Below are 18,169 nucleotides of genomic sequence, written 5' to 3'. Positions count from 1 at the left end.
TATTTGAGTAGGTATACATTACTGTAACAATCTTTTATAACCGGCTACAGTGTAAAACTGAAAATGCAAAAGGCATAAAACTACTGATGGGATATTCATAGTAGTGTTTTGTGTTGAGCACATCAGTGTGTTGTTGGTTGGTAGACAGATGTATTCATATGATGGGTGTGTGTGTCATCAAAAACATTTTGGAAAGAGATAAAACAGTTTTGAATGCAGTGTTTGCTTTTGCTAGAGATTTGTAGAGTTTTCCATTTTGTGTTCTGTGTTTAGAGTTTCGGAAAAATGGGCCAAAGATTCAGCAAACGTGTGGAAACAATTGTGGAAAACTGTCATCACTCAGGCTCCACTAGAGGGTTTGAGGCCTGGGGGGGTAAACAGATCCCTAATGAGCAAAACTAATGACGGTCCCTGAGGAAAACCACTAACGAGGTCTAACCATGTTTAAGAGGGTAACAAGGTGCTCCAACTGGGAACCTGGAGGAGGCAACATAATGACAAACCCTAAGGGAGCGTGGAAAAGAGCCCCCTAACTAGGCATCTTACTTAGTGCTCCTCAAAGCTGATGTCCTTAGTACTTATCAGTGATTTATTACTATGTATGTTTTAGTATGTAATAACCAGCTTCAGAAAAAAACAGCTTTAGGTGAGCTTATCTTCAAAGTCAGAGCTTATCTACAAAGTTATAATGAAAACCATCTGTTCCCAGGAAAATGTAGGCTCACCCACTACCATAATAATGCTACTAGTATTACTACTAACACTACTACTACATCTACTAGTACTACTACCACTACTACATCTACTAGTGCTACTACTACTGCTACTGCTGCTACTACTAACACTACTACTACTACTACTACTACTACCACATCTACTAGTATTACTAATACTGCTACTGCTAATAGTACTGTTACAACTACTTCTGCTAGTACTACTACTACTACTACGACTACTACTACAACTACTGCTACTACTGCTACTACTACTGCTACTACTACTGCTACTACTACTAATAATAATATAAATGCTAATACGACTACGACGAGGACAACTACTACTACTACTACTGCTACTGCTACTACTACTTCTACTGCTGCTACTGCTACTACTACTAGTACTGCTACTGCTACTACTACTGCTACTGCTACTGCTACTACTACTACCTACTACGACGACAACTAATATTACTACTACAACTACTACTAATAATAATACTAATACTACTACTACTACTAATAATAATAATATGACTACTACTACTGCTTCTGCTACTATTACTATGACTACTACTGCTACTGTAACGGATCCCACCGCTGTCACCAATGTAACAGTATAACTTTAGACCGTCCCCTCGCCCATACCCGGGCGCGAACCAGGGACCCTCTGCACACATTAACAACAGTCACCCTCGAAGCATCGTTACCCATCGCTCCACAAAAGCCGTGGCCCTTGCAGAGCAAGGGGAACTACTACTTCAAGGTCTCAGAGCAAGTGACGTCACCGATTGAAATGCTATTTAGCGCGCACCGCTAACTAAGCTAGCCGTTTCTCATCCGTTACACTACTACTACTGCTACTACTACTACTACTGCTACTACTAACACTACTACAACATCTACTACTACTACTGCTATTACTACTACTACTGCTTCTGCTACTACTACTACGACTACTACTACAGCTACTGCTACTGCTACCACTGCTACTACTACTGCTACTGCTACTACTACTAATAATATAAATGCTAATACTACTACGACGAGGATGACTACTAGTACTACTACTACTGCTACGACGACAACTAATATTACTACTACTACTAATAATAATAATAATAACAATACTACTACTACAACTGCTACTACTACTAATAATATAAATGCTAATACGACTACAATGAGGACGACGACTAGTACTACTACTGCTTCTGCTACTACTACTATGACTACTCCTACTATTACTACTACTACTGCTACTACTGCTACTACTAATAATAATATAAATGCTAATACGACGACGACAACTACTATGACTACTACTGCTGCTACTACTACTACTACTACTACTACTACTATTGCTACTACTTCTGCTACTACTACGACTACTACGACTACTACTGCTACTACGACTACTTCTGCTACTACTACTACTACTGCTATGACTACTAATACTACGACTACTACTACGACTATTACTACTACTACTACTACTACTAATGCTACTACTACGACTATGACTACTGCTACTACGACTACTACAACTACTTCTGCTACTACTACCTCTGTGGAAAAGGTTCTACATGGATCCCCAAAAGGTTCTACCTGGAACCAAAAAGGGTTCTTCAAAGGATTATCCTATGGGGACAGCTGAAGAACCCTTTTAGGTTCGAGAGAGCACCTTTTTTTCTAAGAGTGTACCTCTTCAGGCCTCCCGAGTGGCGCAGCGGTCTAAGGCAATGCATCGCAGTGCTAAAGGCATCACAACAGATCCGGGTTTGATCCCGGGCTGTATCGCATCTTGCCGAGACCGGGAGACCCATGAGGCGGCGTACAATTGGCCCAGCATCGTCTGGGTTAGGGGAGGGTTCGGCCTTGGCCCAACGCGCTCTAGCAACCCCTGTGGCGGGCCGGGCGCCAGTTGGACGGTGTTTCCTCCGACACATTGGTGCGGCCGGCTTCCGGGTTAAGTGGGCAGTGTGGCTTGGCAGGGTAGTGTTTCAGCAAACACACGGCTCTTGACCTTCGCCTCTCCCGAGGCCGTATGGGAGTTGCAGCAATGGACCAAAACTGTAACTACCAATTGGATATCACGAAGAAAAAAAAAATGGTGTACCTCTTCAGTTTTATCAGTATAGTCCACTGGCTGACCTCAACCCAAAAGTATAATAGAAACATTCATATGAACCTGCACAAACAGTCTAAATGAGACTGGACCGCTCGGGTCCTCATGAAACCTCCACTACCCCTCTACCATGCACGCACGCACACACACACACACACACACACACACACACACACACACACACACACACACACACACACACACCTCCCTGACTCTCTCTCCTGAGTCTTATATAGGGAGTAATGGCTACAGCGCTGCTGGGAGATCCTTATCTATCCAGGGCAATGGGGCCCGGGCTACACAGCCTGTTGAGAGCCTTCCAGCTCTAAAACATGAGACAGCTGTGTTCAGCTCTAGCCTGGGGTGGGCCTGTAAACCTAAGCCACAGATCTGAGGGCCACTTAAGAGTGATCCCTCAGCTCGAACCCACAGTCAGGCTGGAAGCCATGCTGCTCTGTCTGGCCTGAGGAATGAAAGGGCTTAACAAGGCAAGTGAGACATGACACAAACTGATCAACTCTTTCAACTGCCTCCTCTGATATTATTTTATTAATATGACTGAATTGTGTATTGGCCAAGGAATGAAAAAACAGACACCAGTCTCTGTCTCTTTAAACTGATCTCAGCCAAGATCCTCTGATCAGGAACACTGATACCCTGTCAGATTATTTAATATAGGGGAGGTTTCCCTTTAACAAAACAGAAACAATCACATCCCTCTATGGTTGTGGAACATGTCTATCTGTAAGTGTGAAATACTAAATGCGTCTGTGTGTGTGGGTACAGTTGTGGCCAAAAGTTTTGAGAATGACAAATATTAATTTCCACAAAGTTTGCCGCTTCAGTGTCTTTAGATATTTTTGTCAGATGTTACTGTGGAATAGTGAAGTATAATTACAAGCATTTCATAAATGTCAAAGGCTTTTATTGACAATTACATGAAGTTTATGCAAAGAGTCAATATTTGCAGTGTTGACCATTCTTTTTCAAGACCTCTGCAATCCGCCCTGGCATGCTGTCAATTAACTTCTGGGCCACATCCTGACTGATGGCAGCCCATTCTTGCATAATCAATGCTTGGAGTTTGTCAGAATTTGTGGGTTTTGTTTGTCCACCCGCCTCTTGAGGATTTACCACAAGTTCTCAAAGGGATTATGGTCTGGGGAGTTTCCTGGCCATGGACCCAAAATATCGATGTTTTGTTCCCCAAGCCACTTAGTTGCCATATGCCATATGGCAAGGTGCTCCATCATGCTGGAAAAGGCATTGTTCGTCACCAAACTGTTCCTGGATGGTTGGGAGAACTTGCTCTCGGAGGATGTGTTGGTACTAGAGGTCGACCGATTAATCGGAATGGCCGATTAATTAGGGCCGATTTCAAATTTTCAAAACAATCGGAAATCTGTATTTTTGGGCACCGATTTGGCCGATTTTTAAAAAATTTATTTATTTATTTTTTACCTTTATTTAACTAGGCAAGTCAGTTAAGAACACATTCTTATTTTCAATGACGGCCTAGGAACGGTGGGTTAACTGCCTTGTTCAAGGGCAGAACGACAGATTTTTACCTTGTCAGCTCGGGGATTCAATCTTGCAACCTTACAGTTAACTAGTCCAACGCTCTAACCACCTGCCTCTCATTGCACTCCACAAGGAGGCCGCCTGTTACGCTAATGCAGTAAGATGCCAAGGTAAGTTGCTAGCTAGCATTAAACTTATCTTATAAAAAACAATCAATCAATCATAATCACTAGTTAACTTTTTCCCGGAAAAAGGACTGTCGTTGCTCCAACGTGTACCTAACCATAAACATCAATGCCTTTCTTAAAATCGATACACAGAAGTATATATTTTTAAACCTGCATATTTAGCTAAAAGAAATCCAGGTTAGCAGGCAATATTAACCAGGTGAAATTGTGTCACTTCTCTTGCGTTCATTGCACGCAGAGTCAGGGTATATGCGATAATAATAAAAGTTTTGTTTTCGAAATGAGAGGGACGGAAGCTATACTGTTACACTGGCAATACTCAAGTGCCTATAAGAACAACCAATAGTCAAAGGTATATGGAATACAAATGGTACAGAGAGAAATAGTCCTATAAATACTATGTTAACTACTACCTAAAACCTCTTACTTTGGAGTATTGAAGTCTCATGTTAAAATGAACCACCAGCTTTCATATGTTCTCATGTTCTGAGCAAGGAACTTAAACGTTAGCTTTTTTACATGGCACATATTGCACTTTTACTTTATTTTTCCAAATTCAACATGTTTCATTATTTATTTGAGGCTAAATTGATTTGATTGATGTATTATATTAAGTTAAAATAAGTGTTCATTCAGTATTGTTGTAATTATCATTATTACAAATACATTTAAAAAATCACCCGATTGATCGATATCGGCTTTTTTTGGGTCCTCCAATAATCGGCATCAGTATCGGCGTTGAAAAGTCATAATCGGTTGGCCTCTAGTTGGTACCATTCTTTATTCATGGCTGTGTTCTTAGGAAAAATTGTGAGTGAGCCCACTCCCTTGGCTGAGAAGCAACCCCACACATGAATGCTCTCAGGATGCTTTACTGTCGGCATGACACAGGACTGATGGTAGTGCTCACCTTGTCTTCTCCGGACAAGCTTTTTTCCGGATGCCCCAAACAATCGGAAAGGAGATTCATCAGAGAAAATGACTTTACCCCAGTCCTCAGCAGTCGGCAATATCCCTGCCTGTTAAGCCCTTTTTGTGCAAAGCAATGATGACGGCACGTGTTTCCTTGCAGGTAACCATGGTTGACAGAGGAAGAACAATGATTCCAAGCACCACCCTCCTTTTGAAGCTTCCAGTCTGTTATTCGAATTCAATCAGCATGACGATGCAGGTAATAGCCTGTGTGTGTGTGTGTGTGTGCAAGTGTCCGAGTGTGTGTGTGTGTGTGTGCGTGCGTGTGTGTGTGTGCACGGACGTGTGTGTATGTGTCTGTATGTGCGTGTCCTACCTCCCAGCACGAAGCAGGTATTAGCCTCTGTGTTTGTGTGCGTGTGTGTGCAAGTGTGCGAGTGTGTGTGTGTGTATGTGTCCGTGTGTGTGTGTCCTACCTCCCAGTACGCTGCAAGTGATAGCCTCTGTGTGTTCTGCCAGTAGTTCAGCCTTAGCCATGGCAGCCAGAGAGAGATAACTGGACATGTTTCTACTAAGCTCTCTGTTGCCTCTCTGCAGAAACCTCACTGCCACCGGCACTGCTAGAGCCATCACTGGGGGACGACTGTAGTTCTGTAGGAGAGAGAGACAGGGAGAAGAGAGACAAAGACACAGAGAGATTGTGTGAGAGAGACAGAGATTGTGTGTGTGTGTGTGTGTGTGTGTGTGTGTGTGTGTGTGTGTGTGTGCGTGTGTGTGTGTGTGTGTGTGAGAGAGAGAGAGAGAGAATTGAGGCCCAGACAAATTGAGGCTGTTCTGATGGCAAAAGGGGTGGGGGGTGGGGGGGGGTGCAACTCAATTTTAGGAAGGTGTTCCTAATGTTTGATATACTCAGTGTATATTCACTCATGTACCCAATTATATAATGTGGCCCCGGGCCCCTTTTATAACAGCTCTAGTTTATACCATGCCACAGTGTCGGCATGTAGGTATCACACTCCAATCAACTGGGACATTAGAACCACGGTATCTGAGTAACAATAACAGATCAGAATGTGCTGATCTGAATAATGGACTAGAGTAGACCATAGACGTTCTCACCAGTTACATCACAGATCTCAAACATGTATGATGTGTGTGTGTGTCCATCCTATTTAGGGCCTACAGTGATGCACATGGACAATTTAAGGGAACATAATAGAACAGAATAGAACAGAACAGAACGGAGGATAAACAGATGGCTCTCTTTACATAAAGACTCATTTCTGAGCTCAAGGGGAGAGTGTATGTTTCTCTGCATGTAGACAGTGGTGTCCCAGGGCCTAACTTAACATCCACTAGCGCCCCCAAGGGGATTGTTTGGGAACATTTAGAAGGGCTAGAAATAGGCAAAAGTACTGTCCAACTTTTCTCCTGAAGAACTACATTGTATCCAGACTTTTTAAAATCAGTTGTGTTAATGCATGAGTCCTATGGTCTGAAGGTAACCAAAACCCGATTTGGTGACCACTGAACTACTATCTTCTATCGCCATAAGACAAACACTGAAACATACCCAAACAACTATATTATATTCTATCAGAAAACAACTATACTATAAAACACATGGTGTATTACCATTAGAGCTGATGAGCTACAGTACAGTGTTGTTATAAGGGATTAATGCTCAACTCATATTTATGGCTAGAAAAGTGTCATACTTCTGTACTTCCAACAGGTGGCAGTGCAGGCAAGGCTTTCTCACTGCACGTCCAAGAGTCTTACTAAAAACAGCACCGTCCTCTCTCTGTTGATATGAGGAACCAACACACACACACACTCACACACACACACACTCACACACACACACACACACACAGACGCACAGCCATGCACAGTCCTATTAGAGTGAGTCACTGTAATATCAGGCTGCTCTCAGATTAAAGGAGCTCATCCAGAGACTCAGAGGAGTTCAGCCATCAGACTCAAACTCCAGAACAGACAAGAAGCTCACTAAGGAAGACTAACCAGATAAGGAGCTCACTAATGAAGACTAACCAGACAAGGAGCTCACTAATGAAGACTAACCAGACAAGGAGCTCACTAATGAAGACTAACCAGACAAGGTGCTCACTAATGAAGACTAACCAGACATAGAGCTCACTAATGAAGACTAACCAGACAAGGAGCTTATTCTATATCTCTCTCTCTCTCTCTCTCTCTCTCTCTCAATTTCAATTTTAAGAGCTTTTTGGCATGGGAAACATTTTTTAAAGAAAGGCATTGATGTTTATGGTTAGGTATACATTGGTGCAATGACTGTGCTTTTTTCACGAACGCGCTTGATAAATCATCACCCTTTTGGTGAAGTAGGCTGTGATTCGATGAGAAATTAACAGGTACCTCATCAATTATATGCAACGCAGGACAAGCTAGATAAACTAGTAATATCATCAACCATGTGTAGTTAACGAGTGATTATATTAAGATTGATTGTTAATTGTAAGATATGTTTAATGCTAGCTAGCAACTTAACTTGGCTTCTTGCTGCACTCGCGTAATAGGTAGTCAGCCTGCCACGGAGTCTCCTCATGGAGTGCAATGTAATCGGCCATGTAATCAACCATGGTGTCAAAAATGACGATCACCGATTGTTATGAAAACTTGAAATCGTCCCTAATTAATCAGCCATTCCGATTAATCGGTCGACCACTACTGTGCACCACAAGAACGTCCCTACCGAACTCATAACACATACCTGGACATGTCCCTACTGCCATGATAACACATACCTGGACATGTCCCTACCGTCATGATAACACATACCTGGACATGTCCCTACCGCCATGATAACACATACCTGGACATGTCCCTACCACCATGATAACACATACCTGGACATGTCCCTACCACCATGATAACACATACCTGGAAGTGCCCCTACCACCATGATAACACATACCTGGAAGTGTCCCTATCACCATGATAACACATACCTGGAAGTGTCCCTACCACCATGATAACGCATACCTGGAAGTGTCCCTAACACCATGATAACACATACCTGGAAGTGTCCCTACCACCATGATAACACATACCTGGAAGTGTCCCTACCACCATGATAACACATACCTGGACATGTCCCTACCACCATGATAACACATACCTGGACATGCACAGTATGCGATTGTACTGTACGTAGGCATGTACATGTACAGATCAGCAGGCAGGTGTGATGTTATGTATGCTGCCTGTGTGCCTGTAGCCTATAGCTGCTGTGTTGTAAATCATGTGACATGTACAGGTATGTGAAGGCAGGTGTATCGATACAGGTTATGTCTCAGGAATGTGAGGGTACACACTTTACAGAACCAGTCAAAGGTTTGGACACACCTACTCATTTCAAGGGTTTTTCTTTATTTTGACTATTGTCTACATTGTAGAATAATAGTGAAGACATAAAAACTATGAAATAACACATGTATTAACCAAAATTAGTGTTAAATATTCTTATATTTTAGATTCTTCAAAGTAGTCACCCTTTGCCTTGATGACAGCTTTGCACACTCTTGGCATTCTCTCAACCAGCTTCACCTGGAATGCTTTTCCAAAAGTCTTGAAGGAGTTCCTACATATGCTGAGCACTTGTTGGTTGCTTTTCCTTCACTCTGCAGTCCAACTCATCCCAAATCATCTCAATTGGGTTGAGGTTGGGTGATTGTGGAGGCTGTTGAAAAACAAATTATAGTCCCACTAAGCAGAAACCCTGTGGGATGGCACATTGGCACACTTAACCAGCATGGCACACTTAACCAGCATGGCTACTACAGCATTCTGCAGCGATACGCCATCCCATCTGGTTCGCGCTTAGTGGGACATCATTTGTTTTTCAACAGGACAATGACCCAACTCACCTCCTGGATGTGTAAGGGCTATTTGACCAACAAGAAGAGTGATGGAGTGCTGCATCAGATGACGTAGCCTCCACAATCACCCAACCTCAACCCAAATGAGCTGGTTTGGGATGAGCTGCACCGTAGTGTGAAGGAAAAGCAGCAAACAAGTGCTCAGCATATGTGGGAACTCCTTCAAGGCGGTTGAAAAAGCATTTCAGGTTTAGCTGGTGACACAGCCTGGGAAAATGTAGTTACACCTCAAGCACTGTGATGCAGTGCCTTAGACCCTCTGCGCCACTCAGGAGTCCTGGATACATTTGGATGCATGTGTGCCCAGACCTGTCCGATCTTGATACAGGGGTATTCTGTGTGTGTGTGTGTGTGGTGTAGTGTACCTGCAGAATACAGCTGGTGATGTCAGAGGCTATCTTGGCATGGGGTGTGTCTTCGTCTTTACCCTGGGGGGTGAGGTTGTGTTCCAGACAGGACTCCCACAGACCCACCAGTGCCCCCCCATGGCGCTCGATGGACCGTGTCTCCCTGATTGCCGTGGTGATACGCGTGATGCAGATCTCCACCACAGCCTGGTCATTGTCATTGGTCAGGTAGTCCTGCAGTCAGCAAATCAGAGGGGAGACGAGTACAGATCAGCCAATCATGATCAAGGAACAATGAGGAAAGAGCATGCTTGTTTTTAATATAGTTTCAAATGCAGTCAACCTGAAAGCTATCTAACACATGTTGGGTACTAACTTCTAAACTTGAAATATGAAATATCCTCGTTCATGTTATAATATTAGAACCGAGGGTATGGAAATCTACTGAGTGAGAGAGGGGGATGCAGGAAGTTCACATTCTGTCTGAACATGTTATTGTTACACATCAGGTATCCTACGGTGAGGAGAAGGGCTAACATCTGGTACAAGTCAACAGGACAGCCGTGAGTTGGGGGTGAGTGAGGAATTTGGGCCGAGGTCATCTCAGATGAAGTGAGAAAGAACAGGCATCGCTAAAATCCCGTCTAGTAACAGAGATGTGTTGGCTATCCAGATGTGTAAGGAGGAGACTCGGCATGGCAGGAAGGTATACATATATGGGCTTGTGTAAACATGTCTTTGTCTTATGCAGCTGTGAGACCCAGTAGGTGAATAAACTTGGTTTGAGCTTCACTAGTCGCCTGTGAGTTTTACTCTATTTAGGAATCTAACATACAGACCCAAGCCTCAAGGCTGCAATACCTTTTGGTGTTAGCTATCCCTTGACACTCAAATTATCAAAGTAAAAAGACTCTTGACTTTTTCCATGTTGAGGTGGAAATGTTCATTCAAACTATGGCCCCATCTAGACAGTGTCTGAATAAGCTGTTGGGTTAGATTGATGATGACTGAGAGACTGACTGTGTTGGATGGGAAATGAGGACATGTGGGCCCTGGAGTGATGAGAATCGTATCATATCTGTTATCCCAGGGAACAGTCCCAAGAGACACACCTGCCATAAGCTGCTATCCCAATGGGAGTGTGCAGTTAGCATGGAAATGACAGGTGTGTTTGGTGAGGTGATGCCATGTCTGCGTGCGTGTGTGTGTGTATGTGTATGGACGTGGCTTCGCATGTGTGCATGTTTGTGTGCTTGCATAGGCAACTCACAGGAGAGCAATAGATAGCTTGGACCTCTAGTGATTCAAAGAGACAGTCATCTATTTGTGTGTGCATGGATGCGTGTGTGTGAGTGTGTGTGTGTGTGTGTGTGTGTGTGTGTGTGTGTGTGTGTGTGTGTGTGTGTGTGTGTGTGTGTGTGTGTGTGTGTGTGTGTGTGTGTGTACTCACAGGGGAGCAGGAGATAGCCTTGATTTCCTCCAGGGCCTGTGAGAGACAGTCCTCTATCTCAGAGTCCTTCAGGGAGAAGAGGTCTCCAGCCGGGACAGGTCCCTCTTGCCCAGCACCAGGCCTAACAGCTGATGCATGGTGTCTGCTACACATCAGACTCCTGAGAGAGAAAGAGGGAGAGAAAGAGAGAGAAGCAAAGGAACAAAGAAAGAAAGAAAGAAAGAAAGAAAGAAAGAAAGAAAGAAAGAAAGAAAGAAAGAAAGAAAGAAAGAAAGAAAGAAAGAAAGAAAGAAGGAAAGAAAGAAAGAAAGAAAGAGAGAAGGGGGTTCTTAATAACGAGTTATCAGCATCTCCTGTTTTAATATGTAGAGTGTAGGCGAGAGAGAGCCTTGTAGGCATAATCCTCTCCTCTGTAGTTCCACAGGTGTGGTTAATGAAGTTAATCTGTGACCAGTGTATCTCCCCACCACACTAATATGTGACACTTTAGGGAGCGCTCCACCGGCACTGCCTGACAAGGACAAACACCACCACATATCAGCACAGCAGAGGAGACGGCTGCATGAATGAATGTGTGGGAGGCTCCCAGGAGCGGTGAGTTTGCTCATTTAAAAGGGTAACCATTTACCCCCCTCACCTGAGCTCCTCCGGCCCTCTCTGGAAATATTAACACTCAGAGAGGTACAAAGGGAGGTAACCATATTCAGCTGTACTGTACACACATGGGTCAGGGACGATTGATTATTGATTATTCTGACTGTGTGTTATCAGACACGGACGCAAGAACACACACAAACAGTAATATACACTGAACAAAATGATAAACACAACATGTAAAGTGTTGGCCCATGTTTCATGAGCTGAAATAAAAGATCCCAGAAATGTTCCATATGCACAAAAAGCTAATTTCACTCCCTATTAGTGAGCATTTCTCCTTTGCCAAGATAACCCATCCACCTGACAGGTGTGGCATATCAAGAAGCTGATTAAACAGCATGATCATTACACAGGTGCACCTTGTGCTGGGGACAATAAAAGGCCACTCTAAAATGTGCCGTTTTGTCACACAACACAATGCCACAGAAGTTTTGAGGGAGTGTGCAATTGGTGTTCTGACTGCAGGAATGTCCAACAAAGCTGTTTCCAGATAATTGAATGTTAATTTCTCTACCATAAACCAATGCAATTTTAGAGAATTTGGCAGTGTGTCCAGCTGGCCTCACAACCGCAGACCACGCCAGCCCGGGACCTCCACATCCGGTTTCTTCACCTGTGGGATTGTCAGGGGGGTTGCTAAGGAGAATGTATGTCTGTAATAAAGCCCTTTTATGGGGATAAACTGACTCTACAGTGAGTGGGCCTGGCTCCCAAGTGGTCGGGCCTATGCCCTCCCATGGCTGCGCCCCTGCCCAGTCATGTGAAATCCATCGATTAGGGTCTAATTAATTTCTTTTCATTGATTGATTTCTTTAAATGAACTATAACTCAGCAAAATCTTAGAAATTGTTGCATGTTGCGTTTCGATTTTTGTTCAGTATAAATTACTTTTTTGGCGCAATTTCTGAAATCCTCTGTTGAGTGTTTTACTACGTTGAAGAGCTAATGTGGAGGAGACTACAGTTCACTATCAAACCCAATTCCTGCCCACAGAGTCCATGGCAACACATCGTCGGGATACGGAGGCGGGAATGCTCATTGGCCAATGGCAGTTCTGAATCCAAACAATCACACAGCCATCAACACAGAGGGATGGGTTGGCTTTATCTCTCCTGGCAGTAAGGCAGGATACAACTTGATCGGGAACAATCACTATAGGTTTCAAATGAGATATTTCACTGTGACACTGACACCATTAGAGTACCATTGATCAAAGTGTCTTTTATCACCTGTGACGACAGTAGGTGTGTGGAAAGGGGAGAGAGAGAGAGAATTAACAAAAAAACAGAGCAAACTGGAATGCTATTTGGACCTAAACACAGTACACACTGGCAGAATCCCTGGCCACTGTGACTGCTTTGAATATGTACAGACTCAGTGAGCATAGCCTTGCTATTGAGAGAGGCCAGCATAGGCAGACCTGGCTCTCAAGGGAAGACAGGCTATGTGCACACTGCCCATAAAATGAGGTGGAAACTGAACTGCACTTCCTAACCTCCTGCCCAATGTATGACCATATTAGAGACTCATATTTCCCTCAGATTACACAGACCCCAAAATAATTTGAAAACAAATCAAATTTTGATTAACTCCCAAAAGGGTGAAATACCACAGTGTGCCATCACAGCAGCAAAATGTGTGACCTGTTGCCACAAGAAAAGGGCAACTAGGGAAGAACTAACAACATTGTATACTACCGGTCAAACGTTTTAGAACACCTACTCATTCAATGATTTTTCTTCATTTTTACTATTTTCTACATTGGCAAATGGTGGCTATTTTGAGAATCTCAAATATAAAATGTATTTTGATTTGTTTAACACTTTTTTGGTTACTACATGATTCCATATGTGTTATTTCATAGATTTGATGTCTTCGTTATTATTCTACAATGTACAAAATAGTAAAATAAAGAAAAACCTTGAATGAGTAGGTGTTCTATAACTTTTGACCGGTAGTGTAAATACAAACCATATTTACGTTTATTTATTTTCCCTTTTGTAATATGACATTTGAAATGTCTCTTTCTTTTGAGACTTTTGTGAGTGTAATGTTTACTGCTCATTTCTGATTGTTTATATCACTTTTGTTTATTATGTATTTCAGTTGCGTTGGCAAGATTCCCATGCCAATAAAGCCCTTGGAATTGAATTGAACATTGAGAGAGAGAGAAAGAGAAAGAGAGAGAGGAGAGAGAGAGAAAGAGGAGAGAGAGAGAGAGAGAGAGAGAGAGGTGGATAGTATTTCAGTGTCCTGAATTCCTGGTGTAACCTGCAGACCCCTCACACACTGAGCTTCCATTATTCCACCTGAATGCCTTCTGTCTGCACTAGGTCCACTCACACACACAGATACACACACACACATACACACACACACACACACACACACACACACACACACACACACACACACACACACACACACACACACACACACACACACACAGTGTGAGCAGTGTGACTGAAATAGTTCTGACAGTTCTGCCAGAAGCTTCTGCCTCTGATCTCCTAACTCTGCTTTAGTTTGGGAGTTAAGTCCCAGAATCACACACAGCCCCAGACTATAACACAAAGCCCCAGACTATAACACACAGCCCCAGACTATAACACACAGCCCCAGACTATAACACAAAGCCCCAGACTATAACACACAGCCCCAGACTATAACACAAAGCCCCAGACTATAACACAAAGCCCCAAACCATAACACACAGTCCCAGACTATAACACAAAGCCCCAAACCATAACACACAGCCCCAGACTATAACACAAAGCCCCAGACTATAACACAAAACCCCAAACCATAACATACAGTCCCAGACTATAACACAAAGCCCCAGACTATAACACAAAGCCCCAAACCATAACACACAGTCCCAGACTATAACACACGGCCCCAGACTATAACACACAGCCTCAGACTATAACACACAGTCGCAGACTATAACACACAGCCCCAGACTATAACACAAAGCCCCAAACCATAACACACGGCCCCAGACTATAACACACAGCCTCAGACTATAACACACAGTCCCAGACTATAACACACAGCCCCAGACTATAACACACAGCCCCAGACTATAACACACAGTCCCAGACTATAACACACAGTCCCAGACTATAACACACAGTCCCAGACTATAACACACAGCCCCAGACTATAACACACAGTCCCAGACTATAACACACAGCCCCAGACTATAACACACAGTCCCAGACTATAACACACAGTCCCAGACTATAACACACGGCCCCCTCTCTCTCTCTCTTCCCCCTCTCTCTCTCTCTCTTCCCCTCTCTCTCTCTCTTCCCCCTCTCTCTCTCTCTCTTCCCCCCCTCTCTCTCTCTCTCTTCCCCCTCTCTCTCTCTTCCCCCTCTCTCTCTCTCTTCCCCCTCTCTCTCTCTTCCCCCTCTCTCTCTCTTCCCCCTCTCTCTCTCTCTTCCCCCTCTCTCTCTTCCCCCTCTCTCTCTCTTCCCCCCTCTCTCTCTTCTCTCTCTCTCTCTCCCCCTCTCTCTCTCTCTTCCCTCTCTCTCTCTCTTCCCCCTCTCTCTCTCTTCCCCCTCTCTCTCTCTCTTCCCCCTCTCTCTCTCTCTTCCCCCTCTCTCTCTCTCTCTCCCCCTCTCTCTCTCTCTTCCCCCTCTCCCTCTCTTCCCCCTCTGTCTCTCTCTTCTCTCTCTCTCTCCCCTCTTTCTCTCTCTCTTTCTCTCTCTCCCCCTCTCCCTCCCCCCTCTCCCCCTCTCTATCTCTCTCTCTCTCCCCCTCTCTCTCTCTCTTCCCCTCTCTCTCTCTCTCTTCCCCCTCTCTCTCTCTTCCCCCTCTCTCTCTCTCTCTTCCCCCCTCTCTCTCTTCCCCCTCTCTCTCTCTCTCTTCCCCCCTCTCTCTCTCTCTTCCCCCTCTCTCTCTCTTCCATAACACACAGCCCCAGAACTCATCACACACTTGTATATTTAGTACAATATAATTGAAATATCCCACATAAGAAACAACATGGTTGTCTGGTATTTGTGTGTTGTGGTTGACCAGTCAGTTCATTGTGTGTAAGAGCAGGCCTGAGGAATTCAGCTCTTAAACAATCAGCTAGTTACTATTAATCACCCAGCTACAGATCAGCAAGCTCAGGAATGCAGCCTTTAAACACACAGACTCAAACACATACTGAGACATGTGTGAAAGAGAGGCTGGACACAGGCAGGTGACTGTGCATTAGCTCCAGAGCTCCCTGGCGTGCTCCCCAGCCCTAGGGTACGGGGTATGTCAGGACAAGAGAGAGATTGTAACGGATTATTTCCTCTTCTTCATCTGAAGAGGTGTAGCAAGGATCGGACCAAAACGCAGCGTTGTAAGTGTCCATGTTTTAATAGAAAAACTGAACACGACAGAATACAAAATAACAAGGTGAAATTAAACGAAACAGTCCCGTGTGGCACAAACACTGACACAGGAAACAAACACTCACAAACCAACAGTGAAACCCAGGCTACCTAAGTATGATTCTCAATTAGAGACAACTAGCGACACCTGCCTCTGATTGAGAACCATACTAGGCCGAAACAGAAACCAAACATAGAAACACAAACATAGACTGCCAACCCCAACTCACACCCTGACCATACTAAATAAAGACAAAACAAAGGAAATAAAGGTCAGAACGTGACAGAGATAGGGAGAGAAAAAGAGAGAGTAAGAGAAAAAGAGAGATAGAGAGAGAGAGAGAGAGAGAGAGAGAGGAGGGAAGAGAGAGAGAGAGAGAGAGAGAGAGGGGAAGAGAGAGAGAGGGGGGGAGAGAGAGAGAGAGAGGGGGAGAGGGGGAGAGAGAGGGTAGAGAGAGAGGGGGAGAGAGAGAGAGAGAGAGAGAGAGAGAGAGAGAAAGAGGGGAGAGAGACAGAGGGGGAAGAGAGGGAGAGGGGGAAGAGAGAGAGAGAGGGGGACAGAGAGAGAGAGAGAGAGAGTGTGTGTGAGAGAGAGACAGAGTGTGTGTGTGTGGGAGAGAGAGAGTTTGTGTGTGTGAGAAAGAGAGAGACAGACAGACAGAGAGAAAGAGAGAGTGTGAGAGAGTGAGACAGAGCGAGAGAGTGTGAGAGAGTGAGACAGAGCGAGAGAGTGTGAGAGAGTGAGACAGAGCGAGAGAGTGTGTGAGAGAAAGAGACAGACAGATAGACAGACAGATAGAGAGATACAGAGAAAGATAGAGAGAGAAAGAAAGAACACTGGTCCTTTTGTGTGCTCTATAAGTGCCCCACCCAACTCTGTCTCAGTGCTCACTCAGCCATGTCTCTGTGTGATATGCACCTGCTGAATAACATCTTTGTTATAACATAACATCCTTTCCCTTCTCTACCCTCCATAGACAGGAAAGAGCGGAAATAATGGCTAGTTGACATGTTTATCTCCTGCACAGAGGGCAGTGACTGTTTGGTAATAATGGCTAGTTGACATGTTTATCTCCTGCACAGAGAGGACAGTGACCGTTTGGTAATAATGGCTAGTTGACATGTTTATCTCCTGCACAGAGGGCAGTGACTGTTTGATAATAATGGCTAGTTGACATGTTTATCTCCTGCACAGAGGGCAGTGACTGTTTGATAATAATGGCTAGTTGACATGTTTATCTCCTGCACAGAGGGCAGTGACTGTTTGATAATAATGGCTAGTTGACATGTTTATCTCCTGCACAGAGGGCAGTGACTGTTTGATAATAATGGCTAGTTGACATGTTTATCTCCTACACAGAGAGGACAGTGACCGTTTGGTAATAATGGCTAGTTGACATGTTTATCTCCTGCACAGAGAGGGCAGTGACCGTTTGGTAATAATGGCTAGTTGACATGTTTATCTCCTGCACAGAGAGGGCAGTGACATGGCTAGATGTTTATCTCCTACACAGAGAGGCAGTGACTGTTTGGTAATAATGGCTAGTTGACATGTTTATCTCCTGCACAGAGAGGGCAGTGACCGTTTGGTAATAATGGCTAGTTGACATGTTTATCTCCTGCACAGAGAGGGCAGTGACTGTTTGGTAATAATGGCTAGTTGACATGTTTATCTCCTGCACAGAGAGGGCAGTGACTGTTTGGTAATAATGGCTAGTTGACATGTTTATCTCCTGCACAGAGAGGGCGGTGACTGTTTGGTAATAATGGCTAGTTTACATGTTTATCGCCTGCACAGAGAGGGCAGTGACTGTTTGGTAATAATGGCTAGTTGACATGTTTATCTCCTGCATATTTTCACATTGACTAATGTATGTTGTCTCAGTCATGCTGTCTCTAAGTCCTATAACAGGAATGTGTGCTTGTGCGTGTGGGAAGAATATCACATCCT

General features: G+C 44.1%; 1 protein-coding gene across 1 annotated transcript in view; it reads right to left on the bottom strand.

Annotated features, from left to right (window-relative positions):
- The window catches only part of LOC112246347 (ventricular zone-expressed PH domain-containing protein-like), a 122,079-nt gene extending 110,757 nt beyond the window's left edge, over window positions 1–11,322 (bottom strand). The window contains 4 exon segments of the mRNA XM_042296438.1: window positions 5,942–6,116; window positions 9,754–9,969; window positions 11,186–11,274; window positions 11,277–11,322. Coding sequence (XP_042152372.1) covers window positions 5,942–6,116; window positions 9,754–9,969; window positions 11,186–11,274; window positions 11,277–11,322 — 526 coding nt within the window.
- Window positions 11,323–18,169: the final 6,847 nt, after the last annotated feature.

Source organism: Oncorhynchus tshawytscha, linkage group LG13, assembly GCF_018296145.1.
Source record: "Oncorhynchus tshawytscha isolate Ot180627B linkage group LG13, Otsh_v2.0, whole genome shotgun sequence".
NCBI classification, from domain to species: domain Eukaryota; kingdom Metazoa; phylum Chordata; class Actinopteri; order Salmoniformes; family Salmonidae; genus Oncorhynchus; species Oncorhynchus tshawytscha.
The sequence above is the reverse complement of the archived record's forward strand: the minus strand, read 5'-3'. Positions and strand labels throughout refer to the sequence as shown.